The sequence below is a fragment of the Scleropages formosus genome, chromosome 3 (genome assembly GCF_900964775.1).
Source record: "Scleropages formosus chromosome 3, fSclFor1.1, whole genome shotgun sequence".
Taxonomy (NCBI): Eukaryota; Metazoa; Chordata; class Actinopteri; order Osteoglossiformes; family Osteoglossidae; genus Scleropages; species Scleropages formosus.
Genome location: NC_041808.1, coordinates 5,488,635 through 5,508,059, shown reverse-complemented (window position 1 = coordinate 5,508,059; position 19,425 = coordinate 5,488,635). Strand labels below are relative to the sequence as shown.

The following is a 19,425-nucleotide window of genomic DNA, read 5'->3' as shown; positions in this document are numbered from 1 at the left end:
GAATTATTAGCCCTCAGCATTTGTGAACTTTACCTTGTTTCACTCAGTCTTCAAGGTTCCACCGTTTTTTCATTTCAGAGACGCAAGTGGGTTCTAGGGCATCAGCGGTACGAGTCGGCGGCTCTTCACACGAATGTGCAGAGTGCAAATGTGTTCGCTCGACTCCTCTGTAAATTCCCGAAAAAAGACCCCCGATGAAGATGTTCCTGGGCTCATTTCGGCTGGGCGACGCTCACGTCCGAGCAAACCTGCCATTTGTGGTGTCAGCATTGCCCACGTAGTGGTCGGACGACTGTGACTGTCACTTGTCGTAGGACATCTCTTGATGCTATAGGCTGACTTTACAGAAGGAATGGGGGGCAGGGTTGCGTTTATGTGTTTGATTCTTTATGATGATATTTCTGTCTCTTCCTCAATGCCTGAAAAAACAACTCCCGCACACAGCCTCTTCAGAGAAATTTGAAAACGATGAAAAATCACCCAGTACTGAGTAGCAGTGCGGGTTGGAGGGGTGGCCGGTGCTGCTGACCACCAGGAGGCGCCGCTGTTGGCCTGCTCCCCTCTCAGGACTCTGAAAACTCAGCTCTGCTTTTTCCACTTAGTCGTCTTGAGTGTGTCAAAAAGGTCAGGGGTCACCGCTGGAATGTCACCAGGGACCGGCGTGGGAGAACGCTTCTGGAAGATCCTGCTCTTGCTGCAGGGCACTTTGGGCCCTTCCCTGTAACCGGTGCCACAGTGTCTTGCAATGCCGGGCCCCACGCCTCACCGGTGTAGCGGCCGCCTGGCCGATGGTTTGGTCATCCGCCGCCTCCCGCTTCCCGACCCCAATAAGAGATGAAAAGAAATAAAGACAGTCAGCGAAATGAAACCAGACTCTAATCCATCCATCACCTTCTCCCCGCTCTGTTTAATCTACGCCACGGCCTAATCTGGTTACACCGGGGGCTGCTGGGAATATGGTTGTGCGGCGGTGGGCACGGTGTCGCGCGGCTCAGCGCTCCCCTGTCAGTCTGTAATCTTGTGTAATTGAAAAAGGGCCTTTACCACTTAGGCGCACAAAGAGCAGATTACATTGCTAAAACCAATTTAGTGAAATGTTGAAATTATATTTCCCTTTATAATGCAAACCCGAGGCAGGAAAAGCCGATTCCGGGTGGGAAAGGGATCTGAACAGCACGGGTGGGGGGGTGGGGTGTTAAACTAAGCCCCCCCCTCCAGTCCCCTGGCTCCACAATGGCCTCGGTTCACATGTTAAGGTGGCGGGTAGGTTTTTCAGCCTGAATTAGTGTGTTTCTCCCCCACCCCAAAGGTGGGGACACGCTTCCACTGTGTCAGCTGACCCATCCCTCCCCTACCCTACCCTACCCTACCCTACCCTACCCTCCCTAAATCCCCCACGTGGTGGTTTTACAGGACCCCGTGTGCTTGGCATTGGCTTGCTATCGTTGTTTTCTGGCATGCAGCGTCTCGAGGGCTGGAGGCCCACAAATCCGTGGGGTTTTCCCAAGGTGCCTCTGGGCTGCACTAATCAGGGCTGCATTGGTGGGGGGTTGGCAGGGGTTGGGCATGTTTTACAGAACCCATTTAACGGTGTTTATTTAATTGGTGGCGCCTTGTTTCCTCGTCCCTACTGACATTAACCACCTTTTTCCACTCTCTCTGTCAGTCCAACAAGGTCCCTGTGGTCCAGCACCCCCATCATGTGCACCCCCTCACGCCCCTCATCACCTACAGCAACGAGCACTTCACACCCGGGAACCCCCCACCACATCTACAGACCGACGTGGACCCCAAAACAGGTAGGGCAAGCTGTAGCTTTGCACCGTACCCTTTTAACTGCCGTCAGACGGCAACGTCGCCTAATGAAATGGTGGGTGGGGCATAAACAGGAGAACAACAAGCACTCGGTGCTTAATGATCGCTGTGGCCGAGGTCCCCGCTTTGCCTGTTTAGATGTCGTGTGCTGCAGCTGTCAGACTGGCACCAGCGATTCCGCAAGCCATCTGTCCCAAGACTAAGCATCACAGTTATCGTGTGTGTGTAACGTTTCCTTATTACATATCCGTTATGAAACAGGGACACTAATGACGCAGATGCTGTTTAATGCAGTGGTAAATGGCAGTGCTTAATTAGGCTTAGCACTCGATTAATTACCAAGCGGCATTAAATGCACAGCACAGCCTCAGTGCAGCAGTGGGGTTCTCATCTCGGCCCATGGTGGAAATGTTAGGAAAACTTTCGAAACCAGTTTAGAGGTTTTAAAAAAAAAAAAAAAAAAAATTTGTTGCTGTTTAGAAACTGGTGACATTGTCTGGGTGATGCCTGTTGTTTACCTGCTGTGAGGCGTCGCTTTCCGAGGATTTTCGACGCACTAGAGCGGAGCAGCGAAACCAGCTCCCCACACGCCGCCCAAAAGGAAACAGCAGCTGAGAGGAGCAGACACCGAAAATATGCATCAAGGCATAATACATGTCATGCGCCAAAGCATGTTGGCCGAGCAAGCAAGCAGGAAGGAGCGGGGGCCACGCCGAGATCCGTCCTGTCTCTCAGGGTTAAGCATTTTACCAGCGAGTGCTGTAGTCATGAGTGTGGCCTGGAAAATTGTCACAATTTTTTTCTTTCCTTTTTCTTTTTTTCCTCACCAACAAGCAGCTGAGATCCTGAAGTGAGACGTGTATATTTATGTCCGAGCATTTTTCCCTCTGCTGCGAGATTAGGCAAGCTCAATTTTGACAGACTCGTAGTAACTCTTGTTTCTTAGCCAAGGTCTCATTGACTTTGGCCAAATGGCCAGTTTGTCAGTTCAGCTTCTTTTCCAGGTGTCAAGTCAAACCCACATTTTTTTTCTTTTTTTTTGTTTTCATTGTTTAATGTTAGATTGAATCACTGTGTGTGAAATGTGCTACAGTGTGAGGAAAGACGGCGTTCAGCCAAAGGTCAGGAAGTCGCTCTTGGGACCGCTTGGTTGCCTGTCTGACAGCCATGGTGGTCGCATCGGCCCCTTTCTGCTGGATCTGCACCCCGGAGGAAAAATCCAATGTAATTTTAATAGTGAAGAAAATAGCACTGACTCTGTATGTGTTGAACACATGATTGTATTATGAGAGAATTTTACCCTGTTTTACACATTTCAGCTTTCCTCCACTGGCTTATAGAAGTACCTCATGTGGAGCAAAACATGTCACACATTTGTGCCCATTGAAAACCTCTCCAGCTGGATGTTTCCAGACCTTTTGGTTTCACTATCTTGGTCAAGGGTCCAACAGGAGGACCTTCAGTTTGATTCCCGCATTCTAGACTGTAACAGCAGGACCTCTTACGATGCGTAACCCAGTAACCCTCCGAAAGCAGCATATGGTTGTTGAGTATGTTTCCCTTTTTGTCCGTTCTCATCTTTATACGTTAATTAAATAACCCCCCTCTGCTCCCTACAGGGATTCCACGACCACCACATCCTCCGGATATTTCTCCTTACTATCCACTGTCACCAGGCGCTGTGGGTCAAATCCCCCATCCGCTAGGATGGTTAGTACCACAGTAAGCAACTCCTTTTTTAAATTCTATTCCATGAAAAGTGGTTTCCTGTGTTTCCTTTCATTAATTTAGCCGTCCCAGCTTAGCTGTTGCATTTCTGGTGCGTCAAACAGCCAAGTGCGCTGCTCTGCTTTCATGTTAAACTGAAATTGTTACCGTATTCGTTTCCATGTACTACCTGCTATTTAATGTGCCAGTTGTTACTGATGTAATTGTCCAGTAAGATTGTTTTATTATAAATCATTGTGGAAACTTTCTGTAACAGTTCTGTTACATGAACTTGACATATTTTTCATTGTTACAGTTTCTGTAGTTACACAAATGTTACACTAACTTTGCCAGTTACTCAAATGTTACATTTACTTTTTAAATGACTTGACTGCTGTTGCCAGTTTTCCCTGTAGCTCTTTAGATGCTGTTATTTGTCCATAACTGTTACTCAGATTACATTCTGTGAGCAAACCTACCTTTTGAGCCTTCATTCGCCTACGAGTTTAATAAAACAAATAGTTGACGTACTGCTGTCACTACTATAAATAGGCTTTTGTACAGTGTATTTAATTTATTTTCATTTATATATCAATTTAGCTGACACTTTTCTCAAAAGTGACTTAGTGTTAAGCTACTTATCCTGATTTACCCATTAATACAGCTGGATCATTTTTACTAGCTCAGTTCTGGGTATGTACCTTAATCAAGAAGGTGGAATTAGAACCTCGGTCCTTTGAGGCCAAAGACGCACGGGGCCTCTAACCACTACACCACCTGCTGTCACGATTTTCACGCTAACTTGCTTTTTACTCCGTTATTATCATGAGTACCTGACAGCTGTGTGCTGCATTAACAGCAGTGTCATCCTTTCGCTCGGAATTAATTTTCCAGTTTGAACTGCGCCAACCTGAAGAGGAGTGTGAACAATACCTCCCAGAGTGGCTTTTCTGAAAACACTCAGTGAGATTAGATTAACGGGGACAGATGTAACTTCGCCATCTAATTACAGCGATTTGTTTGATTGTCCCCGGTTCCCGGCGTGGTCTCGGCACGTTCTTGACCACTGTCGCTTCTGTGTCTGCGTCGCGCTTATTATCTGTCGCCTCCTCCTCGCCTCATTTCTCTGGAGGATCCTGAAATGCCTTCAGCAACTGTCCTTCCGGACGCCGCTATGTCGGGGGTGGATTTGGACACAGCCCTGTCCACTCTTTACACCCTCAACCAGAGTGAACCAACGCGCGCCCCCCCCCCCCCCCCCAAACCCAAGTTGCTTCTTTGTGGCGAGAATGCTATTTTGCATGTTGCTGTATTGTCCAATTAAAGTAATGAACCGTGATTGCCAATCTTTTACCCACAATTCCACATGGGGACTCTCCCTTGGTAGCTCTTGTCAACACTTGTTAATATGACAAAAGTCTACAAATTAAGCTCTGTTAATTTAATGTTTTCTCACCGCGATCTAAATACCGAGAGAGGCCGGGAGCGTTGACGCGGCTCTTTGATTCACTGTACTTTATTTTGGTATAAATTTACATTCATTATTGTTTTCCTTTGGATGTGTAGACCTCAATTAGCGTGATGGCTCCATTAAAGCGTTCGGCGCTTCGTCTTTAATTATCACAACAAAACACCTAGTTCCAGCTCAGGGAGAGGGATTCCATTGACACAAGCAGGGGTTATAAAATTTAATTAGCCATTCCTATCAGATTTGTGGCATTCAAATTGTTCGGAGTTTGCTCCCTTTGATCCCCACTCTGCAATCCCCAAGATTTTTGTTCTGATCAAAAGAGAATAAAGCTGGGAGCGCAGGGAGATTTTACCTTCTGCTCTGTTCCTCTGCCTTTCTTCTTCGCAGGCAAGGTCAGCCGGTCTACCCAATCACCACGGGCGGATTCAGGCACCCCTACCCGACTGCCCTCACCGTTAACGCCTCCATGTCAAGGTGAGCTGCATTCTGGGAGCAAGGTGCAGAAAACACACACCTGCGTTTGGGATTGCTTTCGGGGGAAAGGAGGCCACGGAGCCATCTTGAGGAAGCCCGCCCGCCCGCCTGCTTGCTCTCGGGGAGTTGTGCCCGAGCCGGCCTTATGAAAAATACAGTGGAGCGAATCCCCTCTGCAGCCCACACTTGCTGAAATATTAATCATTTTGATCATTTTATAATGAGGCCCTGTAAATCACATTTACCCCAGCTGAGCGCTGAGAGATAGCGATTGAGTCTGCGTGCCGTTTTTACCCTCTTTTAGGGAGGAAATGCTGCTGGGCTGCATTGGCAGAGCAGTCTTAAGAGTGTATCTTTGCAGGCTGCTCCCAAAACTGTGGGGGTGTGTGTGGGGGGTGGGATATGAGGGAAGGCACAGGCTCGGACAGCGACGCTCCCACATCCCGCTGCGTATTTCTCAGTCCTGTCAGGGCAGAGCTGTGCACTAAAGTTCAGTAATTTTGAGCTGCGTTTTGAAGAACCTTGTCAGGTTTTTTTTGATAAGTGTGGAAACAAAGGAGGAGCGCTTGCCGCTTGCTGGATGGCCCAGAGATCACTTAGCCAGGCTGGCCGGGAGCCCTCCGGCCGAGGCGCTCCGCAGCGCTTTGTTTGTCTTGTTAAGCGCTGGCTGAGGAGTAATTAACGCCGCAAACAGCCTTGTGGGAATGCTGTGTGTGTGTGTGTGTGTGTGTGTGTGTGTGTGTGTGAGCGTGCGTGCTCTGCCCTGAATTGGTCCTGTGGGATGTGGGCCACATGTTGCCTCTCATCCCGATGGATGGGTTAATCGCAGTTGACAAATCTCCTGGTTTGTTGTTCCAGCGTCTCGGTTGAAAAAGCCCTGCTCCATATGGCCTTTACCCCAACGGTGCCCAGCCCTGCCCTGAGCCCCCACATGTGCTTTATGGCATGCAGAGGAAGGTGCAGTGTGCGCTGGGCCTGTCTCCAGGCCACCGACCTCTCCTCTTTAATTGCCGACTGATGGAGAAAGAGGCTCCCGGCAGCTCCTGGCCACGCTGCGCATTCATACTCCGTATCCCAGCCTGCCGTGCTGCCCCCTCCCGAGCCCCGAATCTACTCCGACACTTCTAGGTGCCAAGATAAACATGGTTGCTCGGGTTGCCGTAGTAAAACGCAGGTTGGTACCTGAGTGCGGGAAAGGCCTGGGTTTACGCACCCATGTACGTTTGCTGGCTCCGAGCCCCGCGCCACGGTCGAGCTCTCGTTATTTCCTCCTCCATCGCCACGGCATCTGCTTACCCGGCAGTCCGCGGACCTGTGTTTAAGTGACGGCTAATTTGGCCTAATGAGGGCCCTATATTGTGATCATCGTATTTCCAGTCCGGCTAATTGCATTGGTGGAGGAGCTGGGAGATTTGCGAGGGGGGCTGGGAACAGCTAATGCATTTTGATAATACGTAATTAAATTAGCATAGATTAATAGGTAAAGGCCCCAGCCTCTGGAGATGGGAGTTTAGCGTGTTTGTGTTAAAACAGACAAGAGCAGCGAGTCTGCAGCTGTAAATGGAGGCTCGCCGGGGGAGGGGCAAAGCGTGCAATTTTCTTAACCTGTTTGTTAGCCGTGGTCATGTCCCTTTGTTGGAAAAAGGGGTGGAAGAGACAAAACGACCCAAAAAATAAAATAATCTTCTAAAGCACGAGGTCTGCGCCGAGCCCGAATGCCCAGGAGCTGCTGCTTTGCGTCGTTCCCACATTTCATGTTGGGCAAGCGAAACATGGGGCCTTACGGCGGCCCAATTAGCATGCAGCTAGCAGGGTAGCACCTCACGGCCCCCAGCGGGATCCCGGAACAGGTACTACAGTGCTTGAGAAATGGCATAAGAAGAGAGGTGGAGGTGTGTGCTGGGGCTTCGGCGAGGAGGCACCGCAAATGAAAGACATTATTTTGGTAATGGGGTGACAGGCGTAGCGGTCCATTATCCTCCGTGCGACAGAGGAAGGAAGTGTAGGCCGCTCCACCAGGCCCGCACGCCCTTTGATATGCCCCCCCAGGGCTGGGCCGTCCCTGGGAGCCGGCCGACGGGTCATTAGACATTAAACAGCCACCAAGCTGCCTCGGATTGGCAATTAAATGCCTCTCGCTGACACACTGCTCAGGCCATGCTGTGACCCATCCCAACCCCCCCTCCCCCGATTGAGACGTCGGAGCCGCCGGGCCCCCTCTCCGTCTGTAAATTGGTCCAAGGCGTTTGCCCAGCCCCGGCTTGCACCGGTACAGGTCCCGCTTCAAAGAGGAGCTCCGTCATGTTTAAACCATAACCTGGTCTATGGGGGGGGGGTGCACTGGGTCCACGGATGGGACAGGGGGGAGCAGGATAATGACTGAGCACCCCGGGCAGCTCGCGGGGGGGTAGCGCACCATAGAGGGGCGGGCAGAGGACGGCGTGTCGTAAACAGCAGCCTGTCAGCCATGAGGAGAGAAGGCGGGGCCAGCAGCTCCCCCCCGGGGGGGGCTCCCCGCACAAACTAGTTGTTCCTCGCAAGTTTAGGATCATCATTATATTCTGGCTTGGGGGCCAAGCAGACACACTCTGGTGGATAATGAGCTGTTTAAAGGGAGAAAAAAATTGCCTTTTTTCCCCCCTTCCTTTTTTTTATACACATCATGGAGCCTCTGACAGGTTTCTGCATGGCCTCATTGCAGCGTGCACGCACGCACGCACACACACCCACGCACACACGTGTGTGCTCTGCTCTTTGTTTGGCACTTTCTGGTCCACTTGAGGCTCATGCTGCAAGTGTCCAGTTTGCACCCTCCTTGGGCCATTGGTGGCACCGGGTCCCATCACACGTGTTCCAGTCAGAGGGCCTCTGATGACAACTTCCTGACTTCTGGGTGTCTAGTGCTTACAGGTGTGTGCGTGCGTGCGTGCGTGTGTGTGTGTGTATACACGGATAAACGACATGCAGCTTGGATCTCGCAGTACCATTATTATATACTATCATGTGTCACTTTCCCCCAGGTGACTTTATTATGTGACATTTCTACACTGAGCTACTTGGTAATTTTGACTGTATCAGTCCAGGGCCAGTCCCTCCCTCAAGGGAACTACAGCAGGAGTGTGGATTCAAACCCAGGACCGTGGGTTTCAAGGCAGTGGCTCTAATCCCTGCACCACCTGCTGTCCTTAAATATCAGACACATATAGAGTATTGGACACAAAGCACTGTGATCAGCAGGTCCTCTGTCCTGTTGTATTTCCTTGTGTCATTTTCTTACCCCCACGCTTGGTACCCGGGGATGCTGGGCAGCTTCTTCAACCTGCCCCTCTGCTCTACTCTGTTCCGCTCCCCCAGGCTGTTGAGGGTGCAAGCAGGAGCGTCACAGCACGGCAGTGGTTAATTCACACCGCCACAGGCACCATCTGTAGGGCTCGGCGCTCCTCCGTTTGAAGAACAGCTGCTTAATTATTCATTCTTTAGAATAAGATTAGCTGAGTGTGTGCGCCCCCTGCCCCCCCCGGGCCGAGGGTGGCTCTGCGTCCCACCCTGTGCCTCTGGGACTGATTGGCTGGTCCTTCAGGGGAGTTTGGATGTGACTGAGACAAACGGGTCGAGGCAGGACGCCCTCCTGCTCCATGGGCATGGGTCCAGCACCATATTTCAGCCCTCGCTATCACAGGAGCTTGAAGGTGTGTTGCTGTGACAATGTGTGTGGACATCCACACAGGGGGCTGGGGAGTCCCCATTCTTCAGGTGACATTTTTACACTAGTGGGATTGGGGCCACCTGTCAGGGAGACACGTGTGTGAGGATGATTTACATGTTTCTGTCACATCCAGGTTCCCCCCACATATGGTGCCCCCACATCACAGCTTGCACACCACAGGCATCCCGCACCCGGCCATCGTCACGCCCAACGTCAAGCAGGAGTCCTCACATAGCGACATTGGCTCCCTCAACAGCTCGTGAGTTCCTCCCGCTGCTGCCTTCGATCACTCTGTGTGACAGTATGTGTGAGAGGGACCGTGACTGTCTCTATGAGGAAACAGGTGAAATGTTCAGGCTAATACAGCTTGTTGCTCCACTGTGAGGGTGTATGAGGTGTGCATTGGAGGCTGGAGAGATGTACACAACGTGCACGACAGCGGCAGGCAGGTTCCCGGCAGGACTCACAGCCTGCTTATGGTTTGCCAACCCCCCGCAGGAAGCACCAGGACGCCAAAAAGGAGGAGGAGAAGAAGAAGCAGCCTCACATAAAGAAGCCGCTGAACGCCTTCATGCTCTACATGAAGGAAATGAGAGCCAAGGTGGTGGCTGAGTGCACACTGAAGGAGAGCGCTGCCATCAACCAGATCCTCGGCCGGAGGGTGAGCCACCAGCCACCCCTCCCCATGTTGTTGTCCTCGGTCCGTTTGGCTGATGGTGCCCGGCCTACTGACGCGACAATGGCGCTGTCTGCTTTCCCCCCAGTGGCACGCGCTTTCACGGGAGGAACAGGCCAAGTACTACGAGCTGGCCAGGAAGGAGCGACAACTGCACATGCAGCTGTACCCGGGATGGTCGGCGCGAGACAACTATGTGAGTTTTAAGTTTTCAACATGCCAGAAGCGCAATACTACGACGAGGCAGCTCGTTGGCATAGACACTCTTTCATCTGTCCTCTTTCTCTCCTTTATTTCTCCATCTTTCCTTCACTTCATCTCTCCTTCATCTCCTCCACTTCTCTCATTTGTTTCTGCATCTTTCCTTCTCTTTCTCTCCTTTCCTTCCTCCCCTTCTGCCCTTCATCTCTCCTTCTCTTCTCCACGTCTCCATCTGTCCTCCTCCCTGCCTTCATCTTTCCTTTGTCTGTTCCAGCCCACCTTTGTCTCTTTTTCGTCTCATCCAGTCTCCTCCTCCTCCCGTTCCTCTGCTTAGTCTGTCCTCATGGCTCGGATTTAGTTTCACGCCACTCTAAATGGGCCCTAAAAGTCAGTACTCATCCACAGAGCCGTTCTGGCTGTCAAGGGGAACCCGTGTTCCTGGCACAGTGCCAAGGCCTGTGTCAAAGTGCTCGAATGAAATGACGGCAGCACCGTTGCGCAGACAGTGACGAGGAAAAAGGGGGCGATCTATAAAACGAGCCCCTCTAATCGGTTGGGGGGGAACGATCGGGGGCCGATCGATCGAGATCGACTCGAGGACGTTTGCACCCAAGGGGCTCATTTCTTCGCCCCATCTACAGCTTCTTTGTGCCCGTTGCTCGGCGCGGCCTCCCCCGCTCCGGGGGATAGTTAGAGCCGCGGCGGCCGACTTCGACGCACACATATGGTGCCGCGGACCCTTCCATGGGCGGTGGGTGGATGATTAGAAGGACCAGCTTGTCTGTGGCACCCCCGCCCCCTCTGCTGCGCTGGAAACCAGGTCCCTCTTGAAGATACCACCAGAGCCTCAAATTGCGAACAGAAAAGAGAGGGCAAAAGAAAAAGAGGGAAAGGAGAGAATGAGAAAGAGAGGAAGAACCTCGTTACGGAGCCTCAGCGGCTGTCGAAACCTCTGGGCTCAAAGAGGGGAGGGGAAAAAAAAAAAAAGGGGGTCTCTTTTTTTTCCTCTTCAAGTCTTCGCCTTCCTGCAATATAATAACTAAGGTTCTTGTCTGTTTCTCCTTCTTGGCGGGTTCCCAACAGGGGAAGAAGAAGAAGAGAAAAAGGGAAAAGCAGCAAGGCGACGGTAACGGTAAGTGAGCGGCAATTATCTCCTATGATAGAGGATAGCCATCATGTGTCAGCCGTGTGACATCTCGCACATGAAAGTCTCCCCTTTGTTTGTTTGTTTGTGTGTTTATTTTTGCCTGGCACATGTCGCGTGTGGTTATGCTAGCTAATGCAACATTTAAACATTAGCCTGCTTGTTACTACCCTTTAAGTGCTAATAACACATTGACAGTGCATGGCCCCACCCCCCATTTGCTCTACAGCCCCCCACCCCTATATCAAGTATTGTCATATTATGAAATGGATTTTGTTACAGATGTTTATGTCAATCATTTGAAGAGCTGTTAACTTTTTCAGCGTGAGTGTGTGTGTGTGTGTGTGTGTGCGCGCGCATTCATGGCCCTGCTTTTCTGGTGGATGGTGCTGCTTCTGTATCGTGAGCAAATTTTAACTCAGGCTGCGCTTGTTTGTTCTAAAGCATGCTTTATTACAACATCGAATCACCCACATCTCTAAATTAAGGAGGTTTGCTAATTCTAATTTGTTCATCCTTATCATTTTATTATTTATTATCACTATTACTACTATGAGTATCATTCTTTTGTGCGTTGAAGGAAATATGCAGAGTTAATGTAAATGCTCCCGGTTCGATGGGGACCCCGTTTTGAAGGACTGTATCTGTTCTTTTCTTTTTCCAGAACACAGAGAGTATTTTCCAAACCCTTGCCTTTCCCTCCCTCCGATTACAGGTGCTAATGCTATTTTGAGTTTTCAATTACTAACTTGTCTCTCTTTTTTTATTATGTATTAATTTATGTATATGTATGTACAGTAAAAATATATATGAATAAATATATAACATAGTCATTTAAACAAAAAGTGTAATATACATTTAAAACATTTCTTTTTTTGACGGATGTTTCACTTGTTCATTTATTCTGCTCCAAGCACAAGTGTGGGTTTTTCTAATGATGCTGCTCTGATAGGGTGATACATTATTCAAGAGCATTCCCCATTTGGCAAATTGAATATGCAGTATATTTATACAAGTGACTGTCTCACGAGTGGGTCTGCGGGCCATGAGGAGATCCAGACATGTGTAATCAGAGTAAACCTCCTTAATCTATTTGCCTTAGTAGCTGCGCCTGTGCTCCCGCAGCAGCATGACCGCACTGTTAACCCCCCTGCTCATCGCCCCGCTTACGCTGCACAGCCGCCGAGCGTCTCTAGATAGTACTGCCGCTCGGGTGTCGCGCCTGCCACGTGCCCAGCTGCACCTCTAACCGCACCGCCCCCTATCGCTGCGGCCTGGCATTGCTTTGCCTCGCCTCGCCTCTCTGCCCTGTCCTCCTGCTGCTGCCGCTGCCGTTGCTGCTGCTGTTACAAAGTGAGACAGACAGAAAGACAGAAAAACAAGAGTGAACATAATCCACGGCAGAGTAACATCACCCATCTGCAACTTCCCCATTATATCTGTAGTCGTGTTTTTTTTTTTTTTTTAGTTCTTGCCTTATTTTAGAAAGTAGCCTGATCTGGACCGTGTGGCCTACAGTTTGAAACAGTGGCTTTCCCAAACTCGTGTTTTCGATTTTGTTTTATTCTCTTCTCACCCCTTGGTTTTTGTTTCTCTCTCCTACTGAGCATCACTAACCTCCTCGCCTGGCCGTCTTTACGGGGAGCCAATACTGCACAGTTAATTGCCACGTGTGCTAATGCTAGTTCATAAGCATTCGTTTGGGGAAAAATCTGTAGAAAAAAGCAAGAGAAAGGAGAATGAGAAAAAAGAGAAAGATGACTGGAGAGTTTTGAATTAGCAAGATTCATTTGTTTCCATTTTTTTCTTGATTTCTGTCCCTCTTCTCCTCCTCCTCTCAATCCCACCTCCTCCTCCTCCGTCTGCTGGCTTCCCTACCTCCCATCCTCCCTCCCTCCTTGTCTTCCTCCCTCTCCGTCTGTTCAGATCTGAGTGCTCCTAAGAAATGCCGAGCGCGCTTTGGCCTCGACCAACAGAGTAACTGGTGTGGCCCTTGCAGGTGTGTATGATGATGTGGCTGGAGTCTCCAGGGCAGGTAACACCTGGGGTCCCGACTGCTGCTCTCTCCTATTCTCAGCCATGCCGCATCTCTCCTTGCAGCCATTCAGCCCAAAAACAATTTTACCCCCCCCCCCCCCCCATGGATGCCCTCTGCAGGCTTTTATGGCGTAGTGCCGTGCTCTCCCTCGCCTCACCTGCGTTACTTGTGGGTTTAGCTCTATGGTGTGAAAGATGGGATTGGGTTTTAAAGGCCCGGGATGTAACAGGCCACTCTTCAGATGGTCGCTGGGTGGGTGCAGGTACAGGATGGCAGGATGGCTGGAATGCTGATTGGCTGTAAGTTGGAGGGAGTGGCTAGTTGCAACCCCAGCTGGACCCTGAGCCTGTCTCCATACCATGTGTGTCCAATGACCAGTGTCCTCTCTCTCTTTCACACACACACATGCTCGCTCGCTCTCTCTCTCTCTCTCTCTCTCTCTCTCTCTCTCTCTCTGTGTTTTCCTGTTGTGTTTACCTTTCTGGATAACAGATGCAAATACCCCAAAGAAGTGTCGTGCCTTATTTGGTCTCGACCAGCTGAGTTTATGGTGCAAACCATGCAGGTATTCTCCCTGAACAGAACCTCTGGGGAAGGAGAACTTAAGGGTGATGGTGATGGTGGTGAACATGGTGATTCAGAAAAAAGCGAAATAAAATGCATTTCCTCCCTCTTCCTTAAAAGTATACCTCTTTTTCCAGCCCCAGGTTAACACCCCCCAACCCCCCCCCCCCCCCCAGTTCTCCCAGCTTCCTGCCCCAACCAGCATAGCTCAGATGTTCCAGGTGGTGTTTGGCGAACTTCCTGTGCCATCAAGACCTGTAATAGAGGGTCACACTCACTTCCTGGAGGACAGTGTTGGTAAAATACAATTATTCACCCAGGTGCATTTTTGGGGGTCATTTAACTGCGATTGATCAGACATCTTGGGCCAGAGGGATTCGTTGGATAGGGAACCGATGAACACAGTCCACCAGGAATGGAGTCCAGCAGCCCTTGGGAGAAGCAGCCAGGAGGTGTCAGGGTGGTGAATCCTACCAGGACGAGGTGTTCACGCATGTACACACAACATGCACTCGTCAACAGTGATGTCACACCTGCAGATAATAATTAATATCTATTCAGAAGTTTTTCTGAAAAACCGTTGCCTGGAGACACCACATGGTGCTCTAACACAACTCGGCTTGCTGCGCAGGACTGTGTGGCCTTTACTCTCCAGTTACCTCATTTCATCAACATAAATACATGGAGAATGAAACAGGTAATTGTTAGGTGTTCAGCGCTACATCTGTAATCGCTGTGATGTACTCGGTCACTGAGCGTTTGGATGGGTTTCTGCCCCGGGGTGCATACCTGCTTTAGTTGCTCCTGACTCGGCCCGATTACCCTCCCCCTGTGTGCCACTGTCTCCTTGTTGGCGGGAGGAGCCCTCGTACCGTGGCTCTGTCCTCATCATGCCTCCACTTCTCTCTGATAACCTGACTTAGTCCCAACCTGTTGTTTTTCTGTTCCGACACAAGCAGTCTTTGAATTGGGAATGTTGTCATGGTAGGTATTTGTTTCTGCTAAGTAATACCCCCCTGTGTGTGTCGCCTGCGCCTCCACCCAACCACCCAACCCCTCACGCTCATCCCGCCATCGTGACTGTGCCCCCGTGAGGCCTGTTCCTACATCACTGCCGTGAAAGTGAGGCATGCCGTGTTCCATCCCCCTCCGCTGTGACGTCGTCATCGTGTCACCACGCATCACCATCCTCATACCTGTCTGCTGTGCAACCCTTTGTACCGTTCCACGGGTTTTTTTTCCCAGTTTTTTTAATCTACTAAAGAAAAAAAAATTTTAATAAGAAGGAAAAAAAAAAAACCTTTCTCCTTTGAGACGACCTACAGTTCAGGACAGAAAAAAACATTTATGGAAATTTGTAGTTTTATTTTAGCGTTTTAGCTCAAGTAATGTTTTTCCCGTGCCTGAAGGCACGTTTTAATGTGTATAATCAAAGGCGTCGCTCGTAAACTCGCACCGTCGTAGAAGATTGTTTCTTTTGACCCAGGGACTGTTATGAAGTGTGTAGTGGTGTTTAGGGATGGCAGACGAAGAGCAGAAGAACGCTGTTTAGCATTCTGCTCGGTGTCCAGTGGACACACTACTATTCCCATGCAACGTATTCTCTGTTTTCCTACTGCTAAGATGTGGGAAAACCTCCAAGGTTATCGGTAATTGCTCTCTCTGCTCACCGGAGACGCTGCGGTTAGCAGACACACATTGGTTCAGCCCATGCCTTCTGAGGGACACTGGAGCGCGAACCCCAATTACCAGGCATCCTATTAATGAACCCCGATTAGCTAAACCACTCAATGGGTTTAGGAATCGCCCGCCACCCAGGAACCTGAGTATTTGGATCCTGTTTGGCTACCTGAAGCTGCAACCAAATTTCTGAGAATGGCCAGTTCATTTTTTTCACCATTTCCAGCTACCATCTAATCCCCCAGCTTGTCCTGCCCATCATGGTCAAGTTAATCATCATCTGAGTCTGAAAGTCATCAGATGAACATGGGGCCTTACCGCCCTTCACTTGAAGAAGGCAGGAACTTCATGCAAAAATTTACTCAGCATTTGGAAACTCAAACTTTTACACATTTTTTATGCATAAACTTGTAAACTCTGCATCTGAATAGAGGGAAGGCTGAAGCTGCCTTGGCTCCAGTGTTTTCAGTCATCCCCGTATGAATGAGCGCAAAAAAAACATGAATGTCCTTTCACGGACAGATTGCTTTTATTCGACTCCCCCATTTGAAGGTCAGGTAATGGAGGGGAGCTGGGAAGAAGTGAAAAGGCCGGCCGCTGTTTTATTTTGCGCTCGCTCGAGGACTTCTTGGAGGGTAGATGAGCGGGTTACGTTGGGTTACCCTGAAAAGATACTTCAGGCTCTGTTTCCTCGGAGACCGTGGAATCGATCTGCTGCGCAGGCAAACGCCAGGAATCAATACACCTTTTTAAAAATGGATATTACCTTATTTACTGTGGTTTGACTGGCAGTTACTCCACTGTCGACACAAGCAGCCCGACACATTGCTCCGCACTTGCATTCGCTCCTTGTAAATCGCCTTGTTCTGTTCGCCTCAAACAGGCGGAGTCTCATTTGTCCATCTGTTTGCTTCTGCTTGCTTTTTTCGATTGGACTTTTCTTTCCATGTTTTTGCCAGTTTTATTTCTTTGTACATCTGTCAACATTGTCTTTACCCTCTTTATGTTTCCTCTCTCCTCCCTTGCTCTCAGAACCCCCCCCCAAAAAAATTGCATGGAATCTGTTCGTCCTGCCTGTTCTCAGCATAGAATGTGCTCATACGTGGCTTTGAGCGAATCCTGAAGTCACTCTCTCTGTCTATCTGCCCTCCTCTCTTTCTGTCTGAAACCTAAACCCACACAACTCCAGGCAGGGAGGGGTATGACTTGAGAAACGATCCTTACCGGAGTCACGTTGATTCGGTCTAGACTCTGCACTCACGATTCCTTCTTAGCCCTTAGTCACTCCCACCGGAAGGGGTGCGGTGGTAATGAAGCCGTGGCCATAGACTTACGCCGTGGAGAGCTTCCCCGTCTTCTTGCGCTCGCATGGTGAGCTGGCAGGACGGCTCTCTGCCAAGCAGCTCCTGGACGTCGACTCTTTCCAGAGCCTTGCGGCTTTGGCCCTCCTGAGGGCCTCGTGAGCGGGGGCCAGAGCAGGGTCGGAGGTCAGGGGTCAGAGCTCTCTAGCCACCTTGCACCAGTCTCCCCTGTAACCTCCCTCCACTGGCTTGAGGCACACCCAGGCAGCTGGGTGGGCGCCGTTGAGGGGGTGGGGTGCCGACGAGCAAACGCAGCGGTATGACCCCCGTGCCCCCTCATCAGACTTGTCTTTCGGGCGAGTTGTACACTGTTTGGTTGTGCTGACCTCTGACCCTGCCCCCTCTCCCACGAGGGATGTTGTGGGTGGGGGGGAGTGGGGAATAAAGCAAAAAAAAAAAAAAGGGGGGGGGGGGAGGCTGTAAAGTGGAGAAGCGGTCAGTCCTTTTCTCGCCTTCCCGTTCCTCCTCAGTGTTGCCCAAGAGGACATTAGTCAGGAGAACTACTTCCTCTTCCTCCTGCGTGTTGGTCCCCTTGTTTGTCTCTTTCTCGCTCAGCCTGTCACTCGCCTCCCTCCGCCCCGCCCGCCCTCCTGTCCTCCTGAAAGGCTGCGTTCGCTCGGACTGGCAGAGAGGTCCTTCCGCCTGGTTAAGTTGAAGGGGGACGATTGGGGGCGAGGGGCGTCTCTACAGCTTTCCCACTGCTTGGAAACACTCAGAGAAGAGACTTGACACCTGGATTAGCAGATGTTAAGTCTGAGCAAAATTCCCAATTGATTGGAACGACTAAAATATTTGGCTGAAGAAATGGTGTAAGACCATGCTATACTTCTCCAAGAAATGAGACACCGGGACGGACACTCTGACCCCAGGCGAACTTTGCAGCCAGCCGATCGGTCGGGAGGTAAACGAAGAGCTGAATGTGTAGCCGTCCCCTGCTCATCGCTCTCTCTTCCCCCCCCCCACCCCCATTTGCAGGAGGAAAAAAAAGTGCATTCGCTACATACAAGGTGAAGGCAGCTGCGCCAGCCCCCCCTCCTCAGACGGAAGCTTACTCGACTCGCCCCCTTCCTCCCCCTCCCTGATCGCCTCCCCCCAGAAAGACTCCAAACCTCAGACTGAACAGATGCAACCTCTCCCACTGACTATGAAACCAGCCCCCTTGGCACACCTCCACACGCCACCATCTTTGGGTCTGCTGGGAAGCGTCGCGGCAGGCAAGCCGGGTGCTCAGAACGGGTCGCTGGAGCGCCCGGAGGTCTCGTCCCGGCAGCCAGGGTCTTCGTCGGCCCTGTGTCAGGCCCGCTCCACGCCCTCTCAGCCCCTGTCGCTCGTCACCAAGTCAATAGAGTAGCCCTTTTTTCCGCTCCGCCAGTCGTTTGCCCTGTTTTTCGTTCCGTGTCTTTTTTTTTTTCTTTTTTTTATCACGTTTGTTTTCCAATTTTGTGCCGAACGGCTTTAAAATAAAATAAAAAATAATTTTATCAAGTTCATTGGTCAATATTTGACCTCTCATTAACTCAATAACAAAGTAGGAAAAACATGCAGTACAGTGAATTGTAGATAAGCTTTGTGAATCTGCCAAAATTTCTATCGAGAACCATTAAGTCTTTAGTGTTTATCAATGAAACTGAACATAAGTAATTGTTACTGTACGTAGATGCAGACAGACACCAGACACTCAAAAAGGTGGAGAAAAAAGACTGGTATTTAGAGAGATCGAGTTCAGCGCTTTCTGGGGAAAAAAAAAAGAAAAAGTTGGTTCTTGTTTATTATTTGTATTAAATACGAGCTTGTGAACCAATCATTTTAGGTCTGTTGAAATCTCAGAATTTGGCACAGCCAAAAAAAAAAAAGAGGTCGTGCCACCTGTTCAACTGTGCGGAACAACTTTAATTGTGATGTTACTCGTTATTGTTTAAATGTACAGAAATATTTGGGGGAAACTGTGTTAATATGGATCGTTCCAGGGCGTTGTCTTTTTTAATTTAGATTTTTATTAATGTTCTATCTGGGAGGGAGGAGGGGGGCTGGGGATGCAGTTGTTTGTTGTTTGTGGGGCAGCGAAGGGAGCTGGGGGGGCAGATGGAGGGATTGGGTGGGTGGGGGTGGGATGGGTAGGGATGATAAATTCAAAAAGTCACAACGCTAGGACCAGTAGTATTTATTGCTTTAGAGATTGCTCGTTGTATCTTGTATGTTGTCCCTTTTTAAATATTTTTTTCTTAATACATTGTATAAATATTTTTTTCCTTAGCGTAAGCAACTTATATATATATATAAAAATGATCGGTTTTTACAAGAAGTTTTCACATTTTATTGTACTTTCGTTTGCTTTTTTCCTCAATGAAACCTGGATTCCACCAAATGAACAATGTAGATGCTTTCTAAGGCCTGGTTTGTGCACAACATAAACGTCAAGAAATACTCATACAACTATAAGCCATTTTACAAAAGAATTTAAAAACTTGAAAGTGTTTAGGGGACAGTGTCTTCAGTAGTGGGGAAAACGTGTCTAAAGCCCTTCTTTTTTAATACGCAGTCTTACCTCCAGACTGTAGAATTGTGTACAGATTTCCGTGCCAAAATTT

General features: G+C 49.7%; 1 protein-coding gene across 17 annotated transcripts in view; it reads left to right on the top strand.

Annotated features, from left to right (window-relative positions):
• tcf7l2 (transcription factor 7 like 2) overlaps positions 1-18,910 on the top strand; it is an 84,600-nt gene extending 65,690 nt beyond the window's left edge. For 4 of the 17 annotated variants that reach the window (XM_029250028.1, XM_029250024.1, XM_029250021.1 and 1 more), the window contains 10 exons: positions 1,667-1,799; positions 3,435-3,537; positions 5,381-5,467; positions 9,307-9,432; positions 9,672-9,834; positions 9,938-10,045; positions 11,119-11,182; positions 11,859-11,909; positions 13,121-13,193; positions 17,813-18,910. In XM_029250028.1, the coding sequence (XP_029105861.1) occupies positions 1,667-1,799; positions 3,435-3,537; positions 5,381-5,467; positions 9,307-9,432; positions 9,672-9,834; positions 9,938-10,045; positions 11,119-11,182; positions 11,859-11,909; positions 13,121-13,193; positions 17,813-18,188 (1,284 nt within the window). In that variant the 3' untranslated portion in view covers positions 18,189-18,910. Of the gene's footprint in view, positions 1-1,666; positions 1,800-3,434; positions 3,538-5,380; positions 5,468-9,306; positions 9,433-9,671; positions 9,835-9,937; positions 10,046-11,118; positions 11,183-11,858; positions 11,910-13,120; positions 13,194-14,755; positions 15,052-17,812 lie in introns of those variants that run through there. The other 13 variants (XM_029250022.1, XM_029250029.1, XM_029250026.1 and 10 more) reach the window with 8 other exon arrangements.
• Positions 18,911-19,425: the final 515 nt, after the last annotated feature.